Genomic DNA, 25,870 nt, shown 5'->3' on the forward strand with positions numbered 1-25,870 from the left:
CCCGCCAACCGCCCGCACCTGTATTTTTGTCTGATTTAGATAACCGCACCCGACCCGCACCCGATCATCACATTAGGGTTCGTACGGTCATGAAAAACCTGGAAAAGTCATCGAACAGCAATTTCCAGGCCTAGAAAGTTTGGTAAAAATAAATAAACTCAAAAAGTTTTTGAAAAGTCATGAAAATCTATTTCACAATTCTCTGTATAATAGAATTATGTTTAATCAGATCCTGAATTTCGTTGCGGGATTGCGCATACATCGCATTACTCATTCCCGCAGCTTTCGACTTTAAATTGAGGGAAATTACTGCAAAACCTTTATTCAATATAGCGTGTAGGTTAGATGAGTAAATAAATCCACACAAACAATCAGATGAAAACAGCGTAGATGATTCAGCTGTACCGCGTCTTCTCTCTTTGACTTTCGCTTCTCATCGACGCATCTAGAGCTGCTGCACGCTGCGATAGAAGACTTTAGCTCGGATTGCTGAATAAACAGAAGATGTAACTGCTTTCATGAATTCAACGTGACTAATAAACACACGACTACGACAATATATGGTTTAAAATTGTTGGCAATTGTTTGCATCATCATGCATTGTTGCATCATCACAAAATGTATTATTTTCACGTCTTTTTAAGCCATTCGGTACTCGCGCTCTCCAGAGGCGCGTGCGCTCACAGTCACATCCAAAGTGCATACTGTGAGTACCAAATTGAGAAAGTACTGTCGGTTTTGTCTTAAGTTAATGTAAACAGTTGCAAAATAAAACGCATGGGTATCAGTATTGGATCCGTGAAATAGGTCTTGTGACAGCAGCCTAATAAAGCTGTGCCGTCTTTTACTAATGTTAATCAAACAACAAAAGACAGAGAAAATCCCTTACTGCTCTTGACTAAATAATGTTTTGTTGAATAACTTTTAATGGTAATTTACAGTTTATTCAATTTCTGTAGCCTATTTAAAACACGTTCATAATTTAGAAAATGTAGTTAATACTTCGTATTAATCGTCTGCAATTATGAACGCGATTTTGTGTAGCTTGTCAGCGAACTACGGCTCTGTGTAGTAAATGCTGCTCCATCTGAAAGCACGTGCTAGAGATTTACTACTAATCACAGAACCGGCTTTACTGACAAGATGCGCATGACAATTGCATTAATTGTGCAGCCCTAATTATATGTTGCAATTAAACTTTGCGATTGAGATTAAATGTTGCGATTAAGCAAAATTTGGTCGTTTTATATGTTGTTCCAGGGTTAGCATCATCTGAGGTCTTCTGGGGGGCTGGCATCATCTTTTCTCAGGTGTTCGGTCATCTCAGATCTTCGTAAGGGTTGGATCCAGGCTGAAGCATGTGTAATTTCTAGTTGCATCGGGATGTAAGTCCCGTGGCAGAAACAGAGAAGCAAATAGGGTGAAATATACCTTTAAAGGTGTGATTTATGTTTTGCAGACCGATATAGGAGTACCACACAAAAACAAGCATTTAGTTCCTGACACCATTCAAAATATTTCACGAGAGAAAGGTGGAGTAACCGAATGGTCATGTGATCTCAAGGTGGTCATGTGATCAAGATGGTCATGTGATTCATGAGGCAACCCGCTACAAATGCGCAACTGCAATTTTCAAATAAATAACATAAGCACTAAATGCAATAATGTCCAAACAAATATAAATGAATACATAAAATGGATAGTTCAGGCTGATTTTATAAGACTTGTTTGAAGTCGTTTTATTGCTAATACATGCACAGAGTTACATCATAAGCAGCGTACAGTAAAGGTAATGGGCTATATTACTCGTCAGAAGTCATAAATTTGATTTATTTATATTTAATAATCACAAGCGTATTTTATCCTTTTGCTGTTGCTGTCGTTTTCCAGAACGGGGTGTTTTGTGCCTATAAACAAGCCTTTATTTCTGTCAGTCTCTAACTTAATCACAGCCCCGAATGTCTTTTTGCTTTACTTCTAAGCACTAATAAATGTAAAGCTTATGTAATATTATTTAAATGAGCGTGCTTTCCACTCCAGCTGTCACCGAACTGCAGATCAAACATAAGCGCAAAGCAAATTGGCCAACAATGAGACACTAAACGAAAAGACCACACAACATGATCATCAGATGTTCACGCATCACATAACAAAATGATTGTCTCCACTTGCTTTCATATTTATGCAAGACATGCACGGATCTGAGAACAGCGCTACAGGCTGGCGTGGACATCAGAATCACAATCACTGCACAGATTTTTCAAACGAGGAAATCACTGTTTGTGACAGTCATTCCAAGAAGACAAAAGAAGAAAGAACAAAGATTAATTAACTTTTAAAAATGTCAGTAATTTATATAACAAAATAGGGCTGTCAATCAATTTAATTACAAAATATTTTATCAATGTTAATTACAGGATGTGCCAATTCATTAATAAAAATTAAATTGACCAAATTATAAAAATTAGTGTGTTCATTAGGAGTGTTCATTAATTTAACTACACAATATTTAATTCATGTTAAATACAGGATGTTGCAAAAAAAAACTGATCAAATAAATCAAAATTAAAACCATCATTCTAAAACTGCAAAAGAAGAAATTATGAAATGAGATTACATTTTTTTTAAAGGGGTCATATGATGCGATTTCAAGTTTTCCTTTCTCTTTGGAGTGTTACAAGCTGATTGTGCATAGATAAGATCCCTGAAGTTGCAAAAACTATGTGGAAATATTTGCATAATGCAACCCAAATGTGCATGCAAAGAAAGAAGGCGTGGTTTCAGTAATCGCAGTTAGTGTTGAAGCAGCCATGTCAGGGAGATGCTGTGTGTTTGTAGGCGAAAGCAAAAGCGCTTTATTTGGCCTTCCGAAAGTAGATGCATTTAGGAATCTTTAAGATTACTTACAACAGAACAGCAATGCATTTTATGGACGACCGTTTCGTGAACCTAGGAGAGGAGGTAATTCTGCCTTTGCTATGACAATCTGGCGCTTCTGAATCAGCTACTGTTTTGTTATTAGTTTAAGTATTTGCTATTGACTGTTCAAATGCGGAGTTTTGCGCATCGTGTGTGTGTATGTGAGAGAGAGAGAGAGAGAGAGACAGGGTCACAACCGTCTTAACCGTGGCTTGTGTACTGCAAACACATACTAGCTTCATCACTGTGTCTGTCACGCGACTCTGTTCCCCTTTCGGGCTCTGTCTTTACATTTATTTTGAAAGATGAAGCTCGCAATTATGGTAAGGGGCGTTACATTTCCGACGCGTGCTTGTGGTGTTCGGCCAATCACCGAATCATCAGCTGGCCAATCAGAGCATACTGCGCTTGTCGGAAAGAGGGACTAAGTAGAAAACGAAGGGTTTGAGAGAGGTGGGGCATATAGGCCCTACAATAATGTACAGTATTTGAAAAATAATGTGTTTTTGAACATTAAAGCATGTCAACATATTCTGATACACCAAATACACAAAATAATGATCTTTAAAAAAGCATCATGTGACCCCTTTAAAAAAGTTAGTTTCCCTAAGGAGATATATAAGCTTAATTATTTAACTATGATAGAAAACCTAAAGAGCAATATAAAATGCTGGCGCACCCTACCTCTATCAATGATGGGGCGTGTGAACGCTATTAAGATGGTGACATTGCCCAGATTTTTATATATTTTTCAGAACTTACCAATATATTTGCCTAAAAAGTTCTTCAAAATTTTAGACTTTATTGTACTACCATTTGTCTGTCACTTCAAAACACAGAATATCTAAATTACATGTGTGCAAGCCAAGGTCATTGGGGGGTTTAGGTCTACCAAATTTTCAGCACTACTACTGGGCTGCCAATTGTAGAGCCTTAACTTACTGGTATGACCCACACCCCAATAGTTGCTCAGATGATCTTCCTTAATGGCTTGTGATTGAACGGGGTTCTTCAAACTCGTCTCTCTCCTCATTGCTATTTGCAGCCCCAGAGACATCTAAAGCCGCAGTAGGATCCCACTTTATGATTAATAATTCTCTTAGGATATGGCGTCAGATCAGCAAGACATTTAAACTGCCAAATACCTCTTTGTTGGCTCCAATCAGTCGTAACCATGCCTTTAAACCTTTACTCTTAGATCCACTGTTCACAGGTTGGGCTAGAAAAGGAATTCTCACCTTGAGAGATTTATATATGGACAAAAGTTTTGCTACATTTTCTAAGCTAAAAGAGAAGTATGACCTTCCTGCTTCACACTTTTTCAGATACCTACAAATCAGAAATTATGTTCGTTCCACTATGCCAAATTTTGAAACATTATCAGCTGATAATGAATTACACAAATTGCTTACTTGCACCCCCAATACCCCAAAGTTAATCACAACATTTGTAGATTTCTTTGCAATTCAGTTAGATATCTCTACTAATCATCTGAAAAACGATTGGGGAAATGAATTGAATATTCAGGTTTCTGAGGAGGATTGGGCAAAATGTCTTAAAAATATATACATCTGCTCTATTAATGCCAGACACCAGCTTATTCAGGTGCTGCATAGATTACATTATTCAAGGGCCAAACTGAACACTTTCTATTCTACTATTTCCCCTCTCTGCAATAAGTACGAATCTGCGGAGGGCTCTCTTGGTCATCTTTTTTGGGCATGCCCAAAACTCTGTGAATGTGTTTTTCAATTTCTCTCTGATGCTTATGCATGTGAGCTTCCTTTAGATCCTGCGACTGCTGTTCTTGGCTGGTCAGCTTCCTTGCAGCGTTTTAGCCATGCTTTCCGACTGCCTATACAGTATGGTATGATGATTGCAAAAATATATATTATTTGCGTGTGGAAGAAAAAGTCGAAGCCACTATTCAAAACTTGGTTGTCAGAACTCTCCTCCACCCTGCATGTGGAAAGACTTAGATATAGTATTTCTGGAAATATAGATCAGTTTGATGCTTCCTGGAGGTCTCTTTTCAATCACCTGTTAAAAACTTCTAATAACGGCGATACTATTTGAAATTTAATTTTCTTTTCTTGTAATTGCTATTTTCTTTAATTTCCGTGTCAATCTTAATATGCTCAGATTTTTTCTCTCTAAATTTAATTTCAATATTTGACTTTTTCTTTTCCTCAATTATTTGTCAAAACTAGTGACAATGCTCTCTGTTACCATGGTAATCTTCCTTAAGTAATGCCCTTGTGAGGTTAAAAATGCTTAGGTTGTTACCTATTATTATTATTATTATTTTATAATTGTTATTATTACAATATTATTTCACCTTGTCTATGATTTCATATTGTGCAAAAAGTAGCTTTAAACCCCTTTGCCTCTACTTGGTGATGTGGTTATCTGCTAAACTGAATTTAATTGAAGGAGTTTTTTATTATTATTTTTTTTCCTTCTTGTTTGTGTAGTTGTGTTTTGTCCTGTCTTGTGATTGTACTGTTTATGGGTCTGAAAATGCAAAAATACCACAATAAATATAATATACAAAAAATAAAAATAAAGTTAGTTTAGCATCATTTGCATTACAGCAATAATCTATGAAAAAAGAAAGAAAGACTACTGCTGTCAATCTATTTAATTACATAATATTTATTTTTTAATTACAGGATGTGCCAACTAATTTAATTTTTAATTAGGATTAATACATTTTAATTATTTAATTTTAGTTTTAATTACATGATGTGCCAGTTAATTAATCAAATTAAATCAAAATTAATGGTATATATTTGCAGTATTTTTTTAATTAAATTGCACTGAATTAGGCTAATGCTTTAAATTAACAGCGCTAAAAAATAACAAGTCCATCAAACATATAAGACTACGACACCTCCTCTGCCATGCGTGTCCCTTCCTGTTTATCTTCAACACTAATCCTGAACATGAACCCTCTGAGCTCATGACATTCAGCTGAGCAACATAAAAGTGTGCGTGACAGACAGCAGGATATTACAGATGTCACTCAGACCAGCGAGCGTCTCTTTTGAGGCCTGGTTTAGTGTTTCAGAGTGAAATCGTGTTTCTGTCGCTCAACACAGATACTCCACATATTTCAGCTGTAAGCCATTTTCAGTGATTTCAAGGAGGACCACAGACAGCGAGGAACCGATCAATGAAAAAACAAGTCCGCTTCGAAACCTGTGACCACTATTTTATCACAAAACCTTGAAAGAGTCTCAAAGATCTTTTTGTAAAAAAAAAAAAAGCAGTCACGTGACTCCAGAATCGTCTGGTTTCTGAGACAGAGAGAAAGCCTTAAGAAAAACCCTTAAAGTCGAGCTCACCTAAGAGCTTCATTTACACATTAAAGAGAAGAAAAGTGGGGCACGCTATTTTCAGAGCTCAACCTTTCCACGACTCCAGCGAAAGCTGAGAGCTAAAACAGGTGTTGCTGTGATGCATGGGAAGGCAGGTATCTAGGTTGAAAGCCAGTGAGAGACCCAGGGCTCAAATACAGTCACAGCAAACGAGACACTGGATGAAATGTCGAGCAGCGAGCAACACACGGTCTGAACCAATAACAGCCTACAGTCTAAAAAAATAAAGCCTCCAATTAAAAGCAAGAAGACTGTACAACCTGATGCAATACCAAAACCACTTTAAGAACAAAGAACTTCTACAGATAAAGTTGCACAAAAACAAACTGTTAAAAAAGGGTAGTCATCCGGCAGTCTGCATGGACAGACACATAAAATGTATATATTAGGGGTGGGTGGGCGATATGACCAAAATCTTATTTCACGGTATGAGAAATTTTATTTAACTTTTATTTGTATTTATTTTATTTTTATTAAAAATAGGAAAAAGAAGCAAATTACAAACACAATAGAACAAATAACTATGAAATAAACTTAATTTATTCAGCTACAGTAGGCTAGGTTTAACTAGTAAGAAATATTATAGAAATTGAATAAAGTTTATAAATAAAACTGCATTCACTGTATCAATCAATCATGAACTGATTCTTATTAAAGATCCAAAAGTGATTAAATTAAGTGCAGTGAGTGATTAACATTAATAAATAAATAAATAAAGTATTGTGTAAAAAAAAGAAAAAATGCAAATAAATCAAATTTGAAAGAAAGAAAACACCCAATAGCATTGTCTTACCAGCCACATAGCAACATGCTAGAAAACATTTAGAACACTCTAGCATTGTCCTAGCAACCACCTAGATCACCCTAGCAACATCTTAATCACTCAAAAAACCTTAGCAACCACCTGACAACCGCTTCTAACACCCTAGCTTCATGGTAGTGATTTTTTTTCACAATCAAGCACCACATTTTCCACAAATGTAGAAGAACAGAAACCTGGAAAGAAAACTTTAAAGCAAGAGAAACAAAGAACAAACGAGAAGAGCAGGACTCCAGAAAGTCTCCTCTGAGAGACTGCATGGGCTGGATGTGTTATTTATGTGGAGATGCTGTGGACGTCCCGCTGCTTGACCCCCAACACTGCTATACCCCATTCATTTACCTCGCCAGCGTTGCACAGCGCCATGGGAACCTCATTACCGCACTCCCGCACTCTCTAGTCAGCGCCTTCGCAGAGCAGATTCACTAGCTTTACAGAGAACAGACGAAGAAATGGAGAAGAGAGAGAGAGAGATAGCCGCACAAGTGAAATCAGCCTTCACCTCCAGTGTAGAGGGAGTTGGAGAATAACAACGAGTGAAGCTCAGATCAAAAGACAGCGGTTTTAATAACTTTCAGCCGAGAGGACGGACAAGGCAACAGCTTGGGGAAAAAAACCGAGGCATGTAAGAAGAAGCAAGATACAGATAATGATCTGAGCGAATGCCGGCCCCGTTAGACGGTGAGATGGCTTGTGTGTGTCCACCTGTCTGTGGACGTCAGCGAGCGACCGCTGTGCCGCTTGTTAGAACATGGACGTTTGTGTCTCAGGGGAAGTACTTGAGCCGGAGGTGGAATCTCTCAGACATCTTTCGCTCTTGTTCTCCTTCCTTGGTTTCTCTCTCACTCTATCTCCTGCAGTGACACTTTCATATTCAGATAAGGCAGGAACAATGGCGCACATGCCTGATTGAAGCATCACGCACATACGCCTCATCACACCGCCTTGTTTGGCCGACCAGGGAGGCAGACGAGACAAAGGGACCAACGTCCCACTGTGGGAAATTATCTCAGAATTTGAATCGGTGCGGCAGGAATGGCTGCTGGGGATTTGGGCTTCTCATTCCAGGCCACGGACGACTGTCACCACTGCATTATTTTGGTGATGATGCTTTAAAAATCTGGACATTTGCTTATTTGAGATTACTGACCTTAAACTTAACTTCTCTTTTCACTTCCCAACAAAGACAAAGTTTTCAGCACTAGAGAAATACAATTAAGATAAAAAGATCAAGGTTCCGGCCTTGATTGTGAAAGTATTTTCCCTGTGGATGTTAAAAAAAATAAAACAATATTTGTTAGAGTTTCAATCAAACCATTACAAACTTTGATCTGTAGAAAAAAATTTATATATTTTAAAATCAGACAAAAACAAAAAGATACACAAAGATTACTAATCAAATAACTGAATTAAAGACAATGGTGAAATATGAAACTATTGATTTAAAGTGGTTGATTATATGGAAAGAAACAACATATTGCAAAAAACATATTACTAAAATGTTAACTAAAATTTAAATATAATTCAAAATATTAACAAATGCTATAATTGTATATAAATAATACTAAAATGACACTGAATAGAATAGAATAGAATTAAGTCAAACAAGCAATCAGCAAATTGTCTGTTCACATTTACTTTTAAATGTACAAGACTGTGTAATAGCTTTAATGTGGGAAAGAACCCCAAGAAGATCTGCAAATGAAATAACTGAATCAAAAACAATAGAGAAATTTAAAACTATTGGTTTAAGGATTGTTAAACATATGGAGAAAAAACATTTATTGCAAAAATTTACTAAATTGCTAAAATGACAAACTGAAATAAAACTAAAACTAAAATATTTTTTTAAATAATAATAAAGTAAAAAGCATTAACAAATTACTAAAACTTTAAAATTAAAATGGCTTAAAACTTAAAAATAAAAATTTATTTTTATAAAAATAAAAGCAAATTCTAAATATTAACAAATACTATAGTAGTATATGATTAATACTAAAACAACACAATAGAATAGAATAGAATAGAATAGAATAGAATAGAATAGAATAGAACAGAATCCAAATGAAGCAAAACAAGCAACCGGCAAATTGTCTATTCACATTTATTTTTATTACATTGTTGCTGAAGAACCCCTCAGAGGACCTCAGAAGATGCCAACCCTGAAACAACATACAGAACTACCACATTTTGCTATAAGTTTGATTGCATCATATAATAATTGCTGTTAATAGTGTTCATCGTCTGTTTGATTACGTCTATAATTGATTTTCCCGTATGTGCATTAACTGACAGTCACCACTGATAAGCTACCACTAAATATTGTAGAAACTTAATTTGTTGTAAAGTTGCTTTGCAACGATTTGTATTGTGAAAAGCGCTATACAAATAAACTTGAATTGAAATTGAATTGAAGAGATTTAATTAATTCCTCCGTTAATTCCATCTCAAATTTCCCAAGTCTGTTTAGCAGCGACTCCCACCAGTTAATGAACATTTCTTTAACGACTGAACTTTTATTGCTCCCGAACCGCCCGCTCGCCGCATAGAAACTACTGCTGTAAAAGTGAACAGATTTGTGTCTAGATACGAGTGAGACTGCCAATGGGCATGAAATCCACAGCCCCCGGAGATGATACAAGATCAGCGTCATAAAAGCCCAGATGGCTGATAGCCTGTGGCAGACCTGCAGGACTATAGATGGCCATTCCACTATGGCCAATTATAGCAATCGCAACGTCTCCCAGGAAAAATGAATGGCTCGGAGTGGGCAAAGCTGAAAAATGGTGTGTCCGTGTGTGAGTTTGTTTCTAAACAACTTAAACTGACTGTTTGAAAAATGGAAGGAGTAGTGCACACCAATGCATCAAAAGATGAATGTGTAGGGAACGGCCCCAAAGTGTATTGTGTAAATTAGTAGAATGATCTTGATCTGTGTGGTGGATCATTCACTTTGGATAAATGCGTCTGCTAAATGACTAAATGTAAATGTAATATAATGTGTGTGTGTGTGTGTGTGTGTGTGTATATACATACATACATACATATATATATATATATATATGTTAGATAAGATATATATACATATATCTCTTAAAAAATATTTAACAAAACAATGAACAGATTTCTGCATTTTTTAATTCAGCATAACTAACAGCACAACACATTTTTAATATTAATAATATTTATAATATCTACACGTAATATCTAAATAATATTTATTCTAATTTTTAATGCTATTTTTTTTCTTTTTTAAATATGAACAGTTTTGAGATAAATAACATTACTGGAAAAATTATATGATATTTACTGGTAAAGAGTACTAGCTTATCTCATTTTTTTTTCTATACAATTATCCATCCATTTATCCATCCGTCCTGGATTTCAACTACATCCCATCAGTGTGTAATCAAAAAAGCTCATGCAGGCAGTAGAATCAAGGTGTTGGATGACCACATGGGCAAAAGCCGCTAATTAATCTGCTATAATGATGAAGCAGCAGCCGCACTGGCTGGGAGCCACGCTCAGCCCTATAGCACACCGCTGCAGTCCAGACACCCCCAATCTGGCAACCTGCTGTAATTAGGGCCAAGTCGCCTATTTCCCATCACCCTGCATGCTTAGAAATCAATACTTAATTACCTCCAAGCCCTCCCTTTTCAGAAACACACACACACACACCACTGGCCTGAATAGAAAACCTGACATATACAGGAAGCTCCTAACACAAAAACACATCGAAAAATAAAGCAGCCCCTCATCTATCTAACGTTTATTTGAACATTCAGGATATTTTCACCACATTTTCCTTTTCTTCCACCTTTCATCCTTTCCTGTGCACCCATTTTTTTCTGCCTAAGCTGGAGATTACATTTATGGCAACAGCACAGTGAAATATGGGTTTGTGATGATTCTGCATAGGCAAAGAGGTCATAACTCAGTCTTAATGAGAGAGAGAGACCATGAGAGAGAGAAGGAGAGAGCAAGAGCAGGCCCAATCAACTGCACTGCACTGCCTCTTCACACATCAGAGATATTACCCTGCCTGTCACGGTAAAAATAACACCTGACAAACTGCTTTTTGATGAAATATTAATGATCTAATAACATTAGTCAGCCCTCCTGCTGACCCGAACCTTGATTTTCTGAGGTGAGCTGATTGCGTGCGGCGAGCAGTTTAAAATCAGTGAAGTCGAGGAGGAAACGCCACGATCAGTCACTGGTGCTGGTGATACACGACACAGCTGAGAGGACGGAAGATCTAAGCAGAAACAACTGTGCCAGGTACAGGATGTTGAAATCCTCACGCTAATAATGTGAGCGTAAAGTAGGTCATGTTCGGCTGTGATTGGAAACATTTTTTTAATTATTCTCTGTCTGTAAATTGATCACACCAGTCCTCACACATAGGGTTTGAATGAATGATACACTAATAAACAATGGGGTGCAATGAGAGCTCAAATTATGTAGCCTAGCTTTTTGAGGAAAAAACGTGTTCTTATTTTTTAAAGCATTTAGACTTTCACACAACAAAATGGACCAAAAAAATCCTAGACTTAAATTTAAGGAGGGAATCAGGCTACTGTGCATCTAGAAATCAGATTTACATACATACATATATAATTTGTATTTATTTTTTATTTTTTAAGAAACGGGTCAAAATGACACAAACATTCTGGCTGATACCAACAAGTCTATAAGTATTTAAATTAAACAGCAAAAATTATTGCTTAAAATTATTTAACATTTACATTTATTATATATTTAGAAGACGATTTTATCCAAAGCAACTTACATAAGAGGAGCAAAGCAATTTGTCAAAGTGCCAACATTTCAATTTTAAACACTACAAGTCAATTTAGGCGTCACAACGTTATAATGTACAGTATGAATACTTGAATGAATGAATAATTTTAAGAGTTGCTCAAAATATTAAATTTAACTGTCATTATTTTTTTTATTACATTTTGTGATATTAAAGATTAACTTTAAGAAAGCACTGGAAGATGGTACTCTAACTGTAAAAATAATGAGCCTGTCCAATTAAATATCCAATATTGACTGAGAAATTAAAAGACAAGAAATTAAAAAGTCTAACATCAGCTGATAATGATGACATGGTACTGATATATTGTGCATCCCTATATTGGCAACGACATACCAAAGCCCTGTCAACCAACCACAACATAACATCATGTCAAAACGTAAATACAAATGACTTTCCTCCAGAAAAAACATTTTAATATTTTCACAGAATATTAAAAAGGTCAGAAGATGATGTTGCATGCTTCATTTGAATTTGCACTCTCTGCATGAGCGCTATAACTAAATACACGTTTATAAAAATGAACTGTCCTGAGACCTTGGAAGACTGTCAACAACTCTGCTCCAAATTACTGGTAATATTCCAGCCCAAAATGTTGTTTTTGTTTCACCCTTTCAAGAACAACCCTAAAAAGACTATATTAACAGCTGAATGGCTGAAAAAGTTTCTGAGAGAGCGACTACGAGAGAACTCCAAAATCAACCCAGAAGCCCCTTCATCTCCCTCCGCCCAAGTGTTCCTGTGCCTCCCGGACTAATCCAGGGGCTCGAGAGGTGAAATTAAACCATTATGGCAGAGCGCTGGAAGCAGCTTTCATTAAGAGAGTAATAAATGAGCTGCTTTGTTTCTCAGGCTCCTAAAACTCAAACCCGTCTTTCATACGTCCAGATCTTTACAGCCCCTCCGTCTGCAACCCAAACACAGACGTGGACTCGGGTTTCACCTCTGTTTGGAGAGGAGAAAAAAGAGTGTGGGGGGGGGGGAAGCAAATGAAAAGACGAAGGAAAAAAGACCAACAAACTGAACAACTGCATCTATTTAACCGAGTATACAGCGAGAGAGCGAGAGGGAACAGAACCAATTATTGGCTGCGCTCTGGGCAGGAAAGCAGAACTCTCTGTTGCTGCCTGTGCTGCCTCAAGTTTTAATTAAAATGCCTCTTTCCTTTCAAAAAATGACAGTGGAAGGAAAGAACGAAGACAATGAGAAAAAACTGTCCCAGTCAAAACAGACCCCACGACGACAACAGGCTTTTGTGAGCTGCTGGGGGAAGTTTGGGAGATTAAAGTAATAGTTTATTTGAAATTAAAATTCTGTCATTATTTACTCACCCCCATGTTGTCCCAAGCCTGCATGCAGGGCTCTATTAGGATATCTGAATGGGCTTATTGGGCGAATGCTTTCCTTCCCACATTCCACAACCATTCTTTTTAATGCTGGTGTAAATGTGCCAGCAAGCTCTCTACAGCATTTATTCATTTGGTAGATGGTTCCATTTAAAGCAACTTACGAATGCAACGAAGGAGGTAGTGACATTCAAAGCAAACACCATCCAGCTGACTTGTGATAGTCGTGATGCATCAGTTAGAATAGGGTGAAAAATCATAAACAAATCAGTAACGTTTTGCACCATATGGCATCATCTCCTAGAAAAAGTGTTTATGAGGTTTAGAGCCGCCACTGCAAAATTTCCAGCTAGTTTTCAACATCGATAATATGAAGAAATGTTTCTTGAGCACCAAATCAGCATATTCGAATGATGATGGATCACGTGGCACTGAAGACTGGAGCAAATTCAGCTGTGCATCACAGGAATCAATTATATTTTAAAATATATTTGAAAGAAAAAAAGCTATTTTAAATTGGAATAATATTTTACAATATGACTGTTTTAACTGTATTTTATTTTTCTCATATAAATGCAGCCTTGGTGAGCATAATAAAAAATTCTGACCTCAGAAGAAATTGAAAATATTTTACATAAATGTATAAATAAATATATTTTTGTCATATTAATATCCACACAATCAAGGTATACATTTGAAATTTGAACAGGCTTAAATTACAAATGAGCAACATTTTAACTGAATAATGACTTTCAGTGTTTATCACACAAAGCGATCATATGACTTCAAAAGACTTAGGTATATACAGTAAAGAATGATTTGTATGGACTACTTTGACAATACATATATTTTTTTTTTCATATTTGAAACATGACAGCCTCCACGCCCATTCAGTTTCATTGTACGGAAAAGAGCCGAGCATTCCTCAAAAAGCGTCCTTTGTTTTCCACAGACAAAAGTTTGGCACAATATGAGGGGAAGTGATTTTCATTTTCAGGGTGAACTCTTCCTTTAATTAGCCCTGAAGCTTGGCCTTAACAACCTTTGGAAACATACCACAATAATCAATTCACCCTGCCACAATCTCTCCTCTGGACACACTGGGGAGGATCCCATATCTGCTGACGGGGCCACTTACCCAATGCGCCATTTGACCAGTCTCATATAGAGAGAAAGAGAAAAGAAAAAAAATGGTGTTCTAGCTTTTTCTGCTGATTGCACTTACATATATTCACTCTGTCCCCAACCAGGTGACTTTTAAATCATCTGATAAAATGGTTTTTGGAGGGTGGGGGTTGTATTGTGTGACGCAGGGCCATAAATCCAAATACACAGCACAGCATTTTCAGAGGAGACTGATTTTAGATTTGGGCTCTAAACTCGTGGGTCAGTGCGACAAAGAGTTGCAGTGCTTTCCCAGCTGTTTATTATCGCTATTTAACCCAATTTCCTTATGGTTAACCTGACACAAGTCAGCATCTCCAAAGAACAAAAAACAAATCTATTATTGCATTAGATCAAACGTAATTGTACTTAGACATTTTTGCGGTTACTTTCAATTAGCTGGTCCGAATGTGATTTCTGGGGACGTTCGCCATTCATCTCTGCTCTAAATTCATATGAACACATGCCTGTTTGGTTTAACGAGGCCATTTCAGACCTCGTTTGCCAATCTAGTGATGCTGAAAAAGCCACAGAGCGTGAAGTGAGACCGATGGCGGTCTGAGACAGGAAAAGCAGAACCCATAAAAGACAAGAAACCAACAGGGCTTTGAGGTCTGCCGGTCATTCCGTGATGCCACATGCCAACACACACCCCATCGACCATCTGGCTGCTGTTTCTGGAGAGTACAGAGATCTCGGAGGACCAGAGATGGTCTCGCTGAGCTGCATCACCCAGATGCCCAGAAACAATTTATCAGGGTTCAAAACTGCAGCAGGGTGAGCGTGGATAGAGATCGAAACACCTGGATACTTCAATCTGATTTATGACAACCCACACTATCCTGTTAGCCGATCACAAGAATATGCTGTTTTTTTATGCTGATGTCACCACCAGACTTCCTAACCAACAAGATTTTGTTAATCTACCCGTTTTATGGTTATGCTGATACATAAGCTAAACTGGCACCATACTAGGGCTGTCACAATATCAGACTTTGACTACAGGATTGCTGATGTCAAGAATTTGCAACCTAAATCAATAAATAATGCCATGTCAAGTTCATCTTTAACTTTTGTTTTCTATTTTCACCCAAAAATATCACACTCAAGAGTTGTGTTCCATGGCAGCCTGTCAACCAGTTATTTAAGATATTAATAATTTAAGATATTATTATATTAACATGATATCAGTATTTAATTGTTATTGTCAGTGCCAGTATATTGCAAAACCCCTACACCAAACCACCAACATACCGGTACCAAACCAGAACTGACTTGCAAAAACCAACCTGGAACAACATTAATTGTCAGCAAAACCAGCATCAAGCCAACACCAATCAGCATGGACCAACATGAATTCCCAGCTCAACTAGCAATAAACAGCATAATTCAAATCCAATCAGAACCTAAATTAATTCTCTGCTACAAACTTGCACAAAACTTAGCACAAAATTAACTAGCACAGAACCATCACTATTCAGCATTTTTCTATTTTCACCCAAAAATATCACACTCAAGAGTTGTGTTCCATGGCAGCCTGTCAACCAGTTATTTAAGATATGAATAATTTAAGATATTATTATATTAACATGATATCAGTATTTAATTGTTATTGTCAGTGCCAGTATATTGCAAAACCCCTACACCAAACCACCAACATACCGGTACCAAACCAGAACTGACTTGCAAAAACCAACCTGGAACAACATTAATTGTCAGCAAAACCAGCATCAAGCCAACACCAATCAGCATGGACCAACATGAATTCCCAGCTCAACTAGCAATAAACAGCATAATTCAAATCCAATCAGAACCTAAATTAATTCTCTGCTACAAACTTGCACAAAACTTAGCACAAAATTAACTAGCACAGAACCATCACTATTCAGCATGTAACTACCCAAAATCAACACCAAACAGCACTAACAAGCGTAATCCAACCTGAACCTACATAAATTCTCAGATAAAACATTAGTAAACAGCATAAACCAGCTTGAACCTACATGAATTCTCAGGTAAACCAGCAGTAAGCAGCATGAACTAGCCTGAATCTCCATGAATTCTCAGCTAAAAACTTTTAGCACAAATATAGACTTAATTAACCAGCACAGAACCATCATTATCCAATGTGTAACTTCCTAGGATCAACACCAAACCAGCACTAACCAGTGTATTCCAACCGGGACCAACATAAATAGATAAACTAGTAATAAATGGCATAAACCAACCTAAACCTACATTAATTCTCAGGTAAACCAGCAATAAACAGCGTAAACCAGCCTGAACCTACTTGAATTCTCAGCTTAAAAATCTTAGCACAAATGTAGACTTAGCCTAATTAACCAGCACAGAACCATCACTATCTGACATGTAACTACCTAGATCAACACAAAACTAGCACTAAAAAGTGTAATCCAACCTGTTGAAAAAACAGCATATGCTGGTCACCAAACAGCACTAACAAGCATAATCCAACCTGAACCTACATAAATTCTCAGATAAAACATTAGTAAACAGCATAAACCAGCTTGAACCTACATGAATTCTCAGGTAAACCAGCAGTAAACAGCGTAAACCAGCCTGAACCTACTTGAATTCTCAGCTTAAAAATCTTAGCACAAATGTAGACTTAGCCTAATTAACCAGCACAGAACCATCACTATCTGACATGTAACTACCTAGATCAACACAAAACTAGCACTAAAAAGTGTAATCCAACCTGTTGAAAAAACAGCATATGCTGGTTAGGTATGTTTTGAAGCATGGCTGCTGGTTTGAGCTGGTTTAAGATGGTCTTTAGCTGTCATGAGCTGGTCCTTAGCTGGTCATGAGATGGTTTATGCTGGTCATGTGCTGGTTTAAGCTAGTCATGTGCTGGACCTAAGCTGTTCCTAAGCAACTAGCTCCTGCTCAGGACCAGCTAGGACCAGCACATGACCAGCTTAAACCAGCTCAAACCAGCAGCACATACTATATGCTGGTTTTTTCAACAGGGGGATCAACATGAACAGCTAACCTAGTAACAAATGGCATAAACCAACTTGAACCTACATGAATTCTCAGCTAAAATTTTTAAGCAAAAACGTAGACTTAATTAACCAGCACAGAACCATCACGTTCTGACATGTAACTACCTATATCAACACCAAACCAGCACTAACCAGAGTAATCCAACATGAATTGTCAGTTAAAACTGCCAAGAACAACACTGACCAGCATAACCCAACCTATAACAAAATGATTTCACAAGTTAAACCTGCATCAATAAGTCTAGACCCACACTAACCAGAATAATAAAACCTGAACAAACATAAATTCTCAGATAAACCAGCAACAAATCAGCACTAAACCAAATTAGACCAACATAAATCTGGCTGTTTCAGCAGGATATGCAAACTAAACAGTGCACACTCAAATCAAGCCAACAACTTCCAAATCCATATTTCTTGGACATTCACCTAGAGTGAACTCAACCGCTGGAGCTGTCAGCATTAGAAGAGTTGCTCAATTGGAAAGTCAAATTATGACAGTCAACACACACACACACACACACACGTCACGAAAAGCAAACAGCTGTATTTCCTTTAAAAGTCATCAGGTCAGCACATCCATAAAGCCATGACAGTCCATTGACCCTCACATTAATATTTAATGTCTAAGTCTGTATCTTCTGCCTTTACGAGAAGAACTCAGACAAGAGGAAGTCTTTTTATTATTAAAAACAATCCGTCTTATCTGTTTCCATCACCTTTCTGAGCAAGCGTTCATTTAGAGAGAGATGAGAGATCTCATTTGCAGGTGCATTAGTGCTTTTCGCTCACTGCTCTTTGATCAGACAGAGATATGGGAGATGGAGCAAACATGAAAAGTCCTTTAACCCCTCACGAGCAAAGATGACTCAGTCTGTTAATGATGAAGAGGTTTATAATCAACCGTACAAGAACAACAACTCTCCCCCCGAGCGTCTGTGGGCGTATGTGTGCAGTATTGAGGCACAGATATCTGTTGATCAGACAGAGATATGGAAGATAGAGCAAACATGAAAAGTCCTTTAACCCCTCATGAGAAAAAGATGACTCAGTCTGTTAATGATGAAGAGGTTTATAATCAACCGTACAAGAACAACAACTCTCCCCCCGAGCGTCTGTGGGCGTATGTGTGCAGTATTGAGGCACAGATATCTGAAATACTTGATTCTGATTGGACAGTGGCAGCAATCTGAGGTCAAATGTATTCACATACTAAATTAAAATAATTTTAACCCATTTGGCTATTGCTACAAATATACCCCAGCGACTTAAGACTTTCGTGGTCCAGGGTCACATATATATGATTTAGAATTAGTATGCTGTCTTGGGTTGACAGGTTCAACTACATGACAATCATTTAGCAGCTTGGATGAGGCAGGTGATTTGAGGTCAACTCAGTACACTGATGGCAGTGCCATCTCCCTGCAGCGAGTGTGGATAAACTCCACTGGGTTTCTTTGTCTCTAACAGAACAACAGTGTCGGGCGGGACGTTGGCTCGGTCTGCAGTGAAGTCATTTGATAAAACAAACTCCGACCGCGGCAGTAACGGAGGACAGAACGAGTGACTTCAGATAAGGCTTGTTTATTTGGGCCAGCGATGTGGGAACAAGGATGCACTTGCGATGCCCTTAGTGACATTACCACACTCTCAGACCTCTTTAAACGGCGAGGGCTTGACCGAGGGTTTGGATGTCTGAGTATGTGTGTGTTAGGAGTCTAGAGTGCTTTCTATAACCTATTTGATGTTTCCACTGAGAGAAAAATGTCAAAATGACAGGCCAATCAAACCTGCACTTAAAATCCTGACTGAGCACTTAAATCCTTCCAGACACACACGAAAAGCAAAACAGATCTAAGAAAGCTCACCTGAGTGAAGATTATCGTGACAGTCTTCATAATAAAGCTTATTTTTATGACTCGCATCAGTTTCTAATCAGCTCAACCGAAAATTCAAACAAAGTTCATGATCTACACACCATTTTCAAGTCAATATGAAACCAAATTTTCTACCTACCTAATTTTTCGTAATGTGATGCTTTTCAGAGTAAAACATGATGATGTATGAAACTGTTATGAACAATAAAACCTAAAAAAAAATTAAGGAAGCCAAATCCAATGTCCTATTGAATGTAAGCAAAGACGGATAAATTGCATAGGCTGTTTATGTACTTGGTTAACAGGATAATAATAATAATAACACATACATAAATAAATCAAAAATTAATTTTAAAAAATACATAATTATATATAGTAATTAATAATATTACAAATATTAATAATAGTCTTGCTGTGCAAAATAATAAAAAATAAAGATAAAAATACAAATTTAATAAAAGGTCCAAAAACAACATACTGACAATTGTATAATTAACTAACATCACCTCGCCTAGACAGATTTACGCATTAGTGTTTCACGAGTGCATTGACATATGTGTGCATTCATAATTTATCAGATTTATGATTATTAGACACGGCTGATGAACCATGCTCACTGACGCATGGAAACATGTCAAAGCGGAGTCACTCCACTTTCCACTATCCCAGATGGTCCCCCAGACCCTCATCTTCCTCACACTTGCACACACACACACACACACACACACACACACACACACACACACGCACACACACAGTTTAGCTTTTCATCTCCCTCCCCCATCGCTTCCATCCGCTCTCTCTCGCCTTCTCCGAGGCACACATGGCTTTGACACATTGTTTGTGGTCATCGGGCTGGTTTGGCAATTAGTAGCCATAATCTGATCTTGCTGATATAGGCTCAAGGAGAGGCTAATACACACAAATCTACCACATTAAACACACTTTAAACCACAAAGGCCAATTGCCTTTCAATTAGCCACTAAAGAAGGGATCACTAACCCCGTTCCCTCCATCTGCCGCCTTCAGACACACTTCAACTTGAACATGGGGGGGAACTCTCCTAAATGAATTTCTACAATGCTTTTGTCTGTTCTGTATGGCTGGAATCTAAATCAGACACATTAGAGCTTGCGCAGACATCATTTAGTGCTGACTGTCTGAGGTAAATCATAGAGCGTTTTAGCTTTTATGATGCAAAAAAAGCATGCATGCTTAAGCAAAGTGAGTTAGGGAGCAGCAGAGGGTTGCAAATAAAACTGTGTGAACTATACACAGACTTACGCAATACTTGTATGAGTGTTATCAGACAGAAAGACAAGCAAACAGGTTGTGTGATGGATGGAATTGGGCAGGCAGTGGAGATGGAAACAAATAGACAATCCCTTCATGTTGGCTGTGTGTTCATTACTGATCTGGAGACCAATTTCTCCACACACACACACACACACACACACACAGCATGCCGAACTGAACGTCTGATTTCTGGCGCGGCTGCAACAACCAGTCAACCACCATCTGTCAAATGCCAGACAAGGAGGGAGATTTTTTGCCCTCTCTCATTCTCGCTGTGTTTCTGCTTGATTTTTTTGGAATAAATCACGCACTGACGTGACCTGACTACAACATGACACCGGTGGTCTTCATCAGAGGTTGTGTTCACACACAAATGTTCCTGAACAGGACACAGGTATTACTAGTCTAATATAGGTTTGTCAATTAAAGAGATAGTTCACCTAAAATGAAATTCTGTCATTATTTATTCACCCTTGTGTCATTCCAAACCCGTTTGACTTTCTTTCTTCATTGGAACACAAAAGGCTACGTTAGGCAGAATGCCAGTCACCATTCACTTTCATTATATGGAAGACAGATGCAATGAAAGTGAATGGTGACTGAGGTTGTTAGTCTCTAACATTCTTCCTAACATCTCCTTTTGTGCAAGTCATACAGATTTTTGATAACGCAAATAAAAAAAAACATTTTGGGGTCAACCATCCTGAATATGGATAATATTTACCGGTTTCTAGCTTTTTTTTTAAGTATCTAAGAGTAAACTGCGTTATAAAAAGTCAGTGCATAGGTAATTTCCACTGCCCAAAATCACACTAAACCAAAAGATTCAACCAGTGCAGTTTCTATATTGCAAAAAAATATATATAATTTTCTCTAAAAAAAACTGTCAAGAAAAGACAGAAAATTACATTTGCAAGCCTTTCAGATCATTTTGCAAAGAACATATTCGTTTTAAGATTACCAAGTATCCTAAATGTTGTTACTATGTAGACCATTTTGAACCAGCTTAAGGTGGGCACGCTGGTTTCTCTGGTCCTAACTGAAAATTAGCCAGTCCAAGGAAGTCATTAGCTGTTCCAATCTAGAAGACCATCTTGGACCAGCAACATACCAGCTTAAGCTGATCATAAAATGACCCGCTCCTATGTTCTTAACCACAGTTACCACAGTTACCATGTTAAAATCCATTACCATGTAATCCAACCATTCATTCCGCAACATTCAGCACCCCGACCATCCCGCGTCTGTCTAAAAAAAAACACAGAAACTCCTTCCCAACTCCGTTGGATGCCAAAGGGATCTCTGTCTATACTCAATTTAGTCCTCGCGAATAAATCCCAGCGCAATTCTCCGCTACGAGACATGCACCTGTCAACCCTGAAGCGCGCCGCGCGTAACGCACTCCACGGAGCGCTTCACAGAGAGACAAGCATCCACATATTTACCTTCCATCGCGAAAACGGCCGTTACAGCACATAAAACCGTTATTAATCCCACAGTCATGGTAAAAGGCATTAGCCGCTGCCGCGGTGTCCCCTTGAATTTGGAAAACCGGACGGCGTGGAGTGCGCGTAAAATCCGTCACTTGTCACGCAGGGTGATATTCCAGCGAGTGAGCGAGCGGCGTGGAGTCACATCGCAGGCAGTAGTAAAAGAGTGAGTGGATGCTGGCACGGACGCGGAGCGCAGAGATGAGAGCTTAGGAGAGACGGACCCCCCGAAACCCCCTTTAAAAGCTATGGACCAATCAGAGACTGCACACCGAAAACCACCAACCAATAACAGACCTCCTTACAGCATGCATTGTTATTCAAAACAAAAACTTTTCAATGTTTCTCTATGAGGTGAAATACGCGTTCGGTTGGAAGAGAAATAGCGACCTCAGATGGCCATAACTTTTTTTAGCAATCTAAAATGAGGAGGTGACATTAAAAAAACTGAGGAGGTGACATAAAGATAAATCTTTTTTTATATATATATATGTTTATTTGACACAAATGTGGTATATAAAACAATACAATAATAGTTTGTAATAAATAATAGCTTCATATGCATATTTGTTTCATAAAACATTTACATTTATGCATTTAGCAGACGCTTTTATCCAAAGCGACTTAAAAATGAGGCCAACAGAAGCAATCAAAACCAACAAAAAAACAATAATATGTAAGTGCTGTGACAAGTCTTGGTTGCCTAACGCAGTACAAGTTTTTTTTTCTTATAATAAATCAAAAGAAAACAAGTGTTAGAGGGTCTCTTTTTTATTTTATTTTTTTTACAAAGAAAGAAAAGTCGAAAGAATTTAAAAGAATTGAGAACGTTAGTGTTAGATGGTCATTTTTTTTAAATAAAAAGAAAACAAGTACATTGAATAGAAAAAGAATAGAGAGTGCTAGTGTTAGAGGCTCTATTTTTCAATAAAAAGAAAGCAAGTATTGTAAAGAGTGCAAGTGTTAAAGGATCAAGTGTTTTTTTAATAAATAAATAAAAGGAAAATTAGTAGAACAGAAATAGAATAGAGAGTGCTTGTGTTAGAGGGTCAAGTATAGATGGAAGACATGTGTTTTTATAAAAAAAAGAATAATAATAAAATAAAAACATATTTTAGTATGCGTGACAGTGTTATATATTAAAATAATAATTTATAACTTTTTAACTTTTTTTTATTTATCTTGATGTTGTTGCTTTTGTAATGGACCTTAGAAATAACTAAATTAAAAATATCACAATTAATGGCTGGATTTAGAGAATGAATAACGAATGTGTCCCTGGAACATAATTCAGGTCTAAACAGGTAAAAAGCATTTGTCAAAAGATAGATTTGGCGCTGGCTTGTGTCTTTTCTCTTAGGATGACTGATAGTTTTAGAATAACCGTTTGACATGAAACTTAATAAAAATGACATGGTCTGAGTCTCTCTTGCAACAGGTCTGTCAGGAGGGATAAATCAAATAGTTCCTTGTCTCTCTAATTATCTGGGCACGTTGTAGTGGTAAGTGATTTTGAAAGCAACAGGAGAAGTAGACCTGACATAAAACGCAACGTCTTTCATCATCCTGCAAGACTCAAGCCTAAAGGTAAGACAGCAATTACAACTAAAGCAATCTGCAAAGTGAAAGTGGCGTTCAAGAAGCCGAACAATTAGAAGAGAGGCCGAGAGCGAGTCAGAGAGACCATATGGTTGATACACTTAAGCAGAGGTGCTACTGTAGGTGAACATGTAATTTTTGTGTTTTCTTTAAGCCTAAATATGAATAAACGAAAGTTTAAAGCAAAGTTTAAACCTAAAATATATAAATTAAGAACAATGTTGTAAAATAATATACATATTATATTATATTCAAATATCTTTCTGATAATTTAAATAAACGCTTTCTGTCATATTGATATGAGAGAATGGCTAGAAAAATGATAACAGGTGCTCAAACAAACAAACATTTAAATAATTAAACTAGTAAATAAAAAGTACTTTCCCATACCAGCTTACAATGGGGCAATGGTAAAAATGGCAATAATCAAATAAGAAAAATCTTATATTATTATTATTAAAATTATAAATCAAATCTTAATTCGTTTTTACTTTGGTTTGGTTTCTTCTCCTTTCGATCTAGACTTAAAAGCAAAAATCAAAGCAAAAACAAAAATTCAACCCAAGCTAACACACTCGTCTAACCAGTTACCAACTACCCTTTTCCTTGGTTTCCTTCTGAGAGCAAATGCATGGTTTCTATATGAACCATGTCCGCTTAATTAACATTGTGAAATATATCGTCGTTAATTGGAGCTCTCTTCATTAGCACACAGAGTTTAGTAAGCAGAGGATGCAAATGAGTTTGAGCTGGCTGTGCGCAGTGGGCCACTGCTGGGGAACCGCTGTTCTCAAGCACTGACTTTACAAGACTATTAGAGAGACAAGAACAAAACCGACCTGTCAGGTGCGCACAGCACACACACGCATGCATGCACCTTGAGGTTTGTGTGATGCACGCAGCCAAATGGGTGTTCATGTGCCCTTCCCAGTGCCAGCACAGTTGTTTAGAGAATTGCGTGTGCATGCTGAAGCCGTCATTATCTTCATAAGGGCAGGAGGAAGACATTTGCATTCAAATTGGACTCTAATTGCCCTGCAAAGTCAGGGACATTTTATAATCATATTTTTGCAAACAGTGCACGTCACAGTGTCTACTCTCCCTCGCTCTGTTCCCTCGGATTTAGACATTTTTAATTGTTAACAGTATGCATTGTGGCATACTGCTCATACTATTTTAAAAGTGCACAGGTGTATAGTATGCACAGTATGCAAATGTTTACACGCATATGCATGAAACGCCCTGATGACTGGCTACATTTGTCAAAGTATGCAGTTTGGAGCAAACGCTTCCAGAGCGAACGTTATGGAATATCTCGCAATCCATTGTGTTCGACTTGACCTACCTTTAACAGTGTGACAATTGAACCAGATGATTTTAACATGCATTCTGACCTACTTGATGGGACTGACTGTTAAAAGTTCAGACACTTAAAAGGAATGGGATAACATGCAAACTGGCTGCATATACGGAGGTCATATAACAACAGGATACTAGTGTTTGAGACATTTATCATTACATATTGCATACGAAGGTAGAAAAATTGAATGAGATGAAAATAATTGACAGTACAGAAATTAGCTCAGCTCGGGGCAGATATATGATGTTGTTATTGTATAAATATTCATGAATAAATGCACATAAATTCACAAATGCAAAACTGATACATAAATAAAATCAGATCCACAAATAAACATAATAAAATCTCTGAAAAATGTTTGTTTGTCTCTTTGAGATATGATTCCACATGAGAATCTACAGCTATTCACTTGAGGAAAACCAGTTTAAAATGTAATAAATTATATAGGGAAATAAATCAATAAAATATGTACTACCGTTTTAAGAAATTACTACTTTTATTTAGCAAAGACACATTAAAATGATTAAAAGTGACATTTTGTATTTTAAATAAATGCCGCTCTTATGAACTTTTTATTAATAATAAAAAAAAAGTCTATCACAGCTTCCACAAAAATATTACGCAGCACAACTGTTTTCAAAATAATAAATGTTATCTGGGCAGCGAATCAGCATATTACAATAAATTCTGATGGACCGATGACACTGAAGACTGAAGTAATGAATATAAAATACAAAACAGTCATTTCATATTTCATAATATTGC

At 37.3% G+C, this 25,870-nt stretch overlaps 1 protein-coding gene across 1 annotated transcript in view; it reads right to left on the reverse strand.

The window, feature by feature from the left end:
* The window catches only part of LOC107600087 (ephrin type-B receptor 1-like), a 112,603-nt gene extending 90,289 nt beyond the window's left edge, over positions 1 to 22,314 (reverse strand). Inside the window, exon 1 of the mRNA XM_016291877.1 lies at positions 22,102 to 22,314. Within this exon, the coding sequence (XP_016147363.1) occupies positions 22,102 to 22,171 (70 nt within the window). The 5' untranslated portion in view covers positions 22,172 to 22,314. The remainder of the gene's footprint in view (positions 1 to 22,101) is intronic.
* Positions 22,315 to 25,870: the final 3,556 nt, after the last annotated feature.

Source organism: Sinocyclocheilus grahami, unplaced genomic scaffold (assembly GCF_001515645.1).
Source record: "Sinocyclocheilus grahami isolate Dianchi unplaced genomic scaffold, SAMN03320097.WGS_v1.1 scaffold277.1, whole genome shotgun sequence".
Taxonomy (NCBI): domain Eukaryota; kingdom Metazoa; phylum Chordata; class Actinopteri; order Cypriniformes; family Cyprinidae; genus Sinocyclocheilus; species Sinocyclocheilus grahami.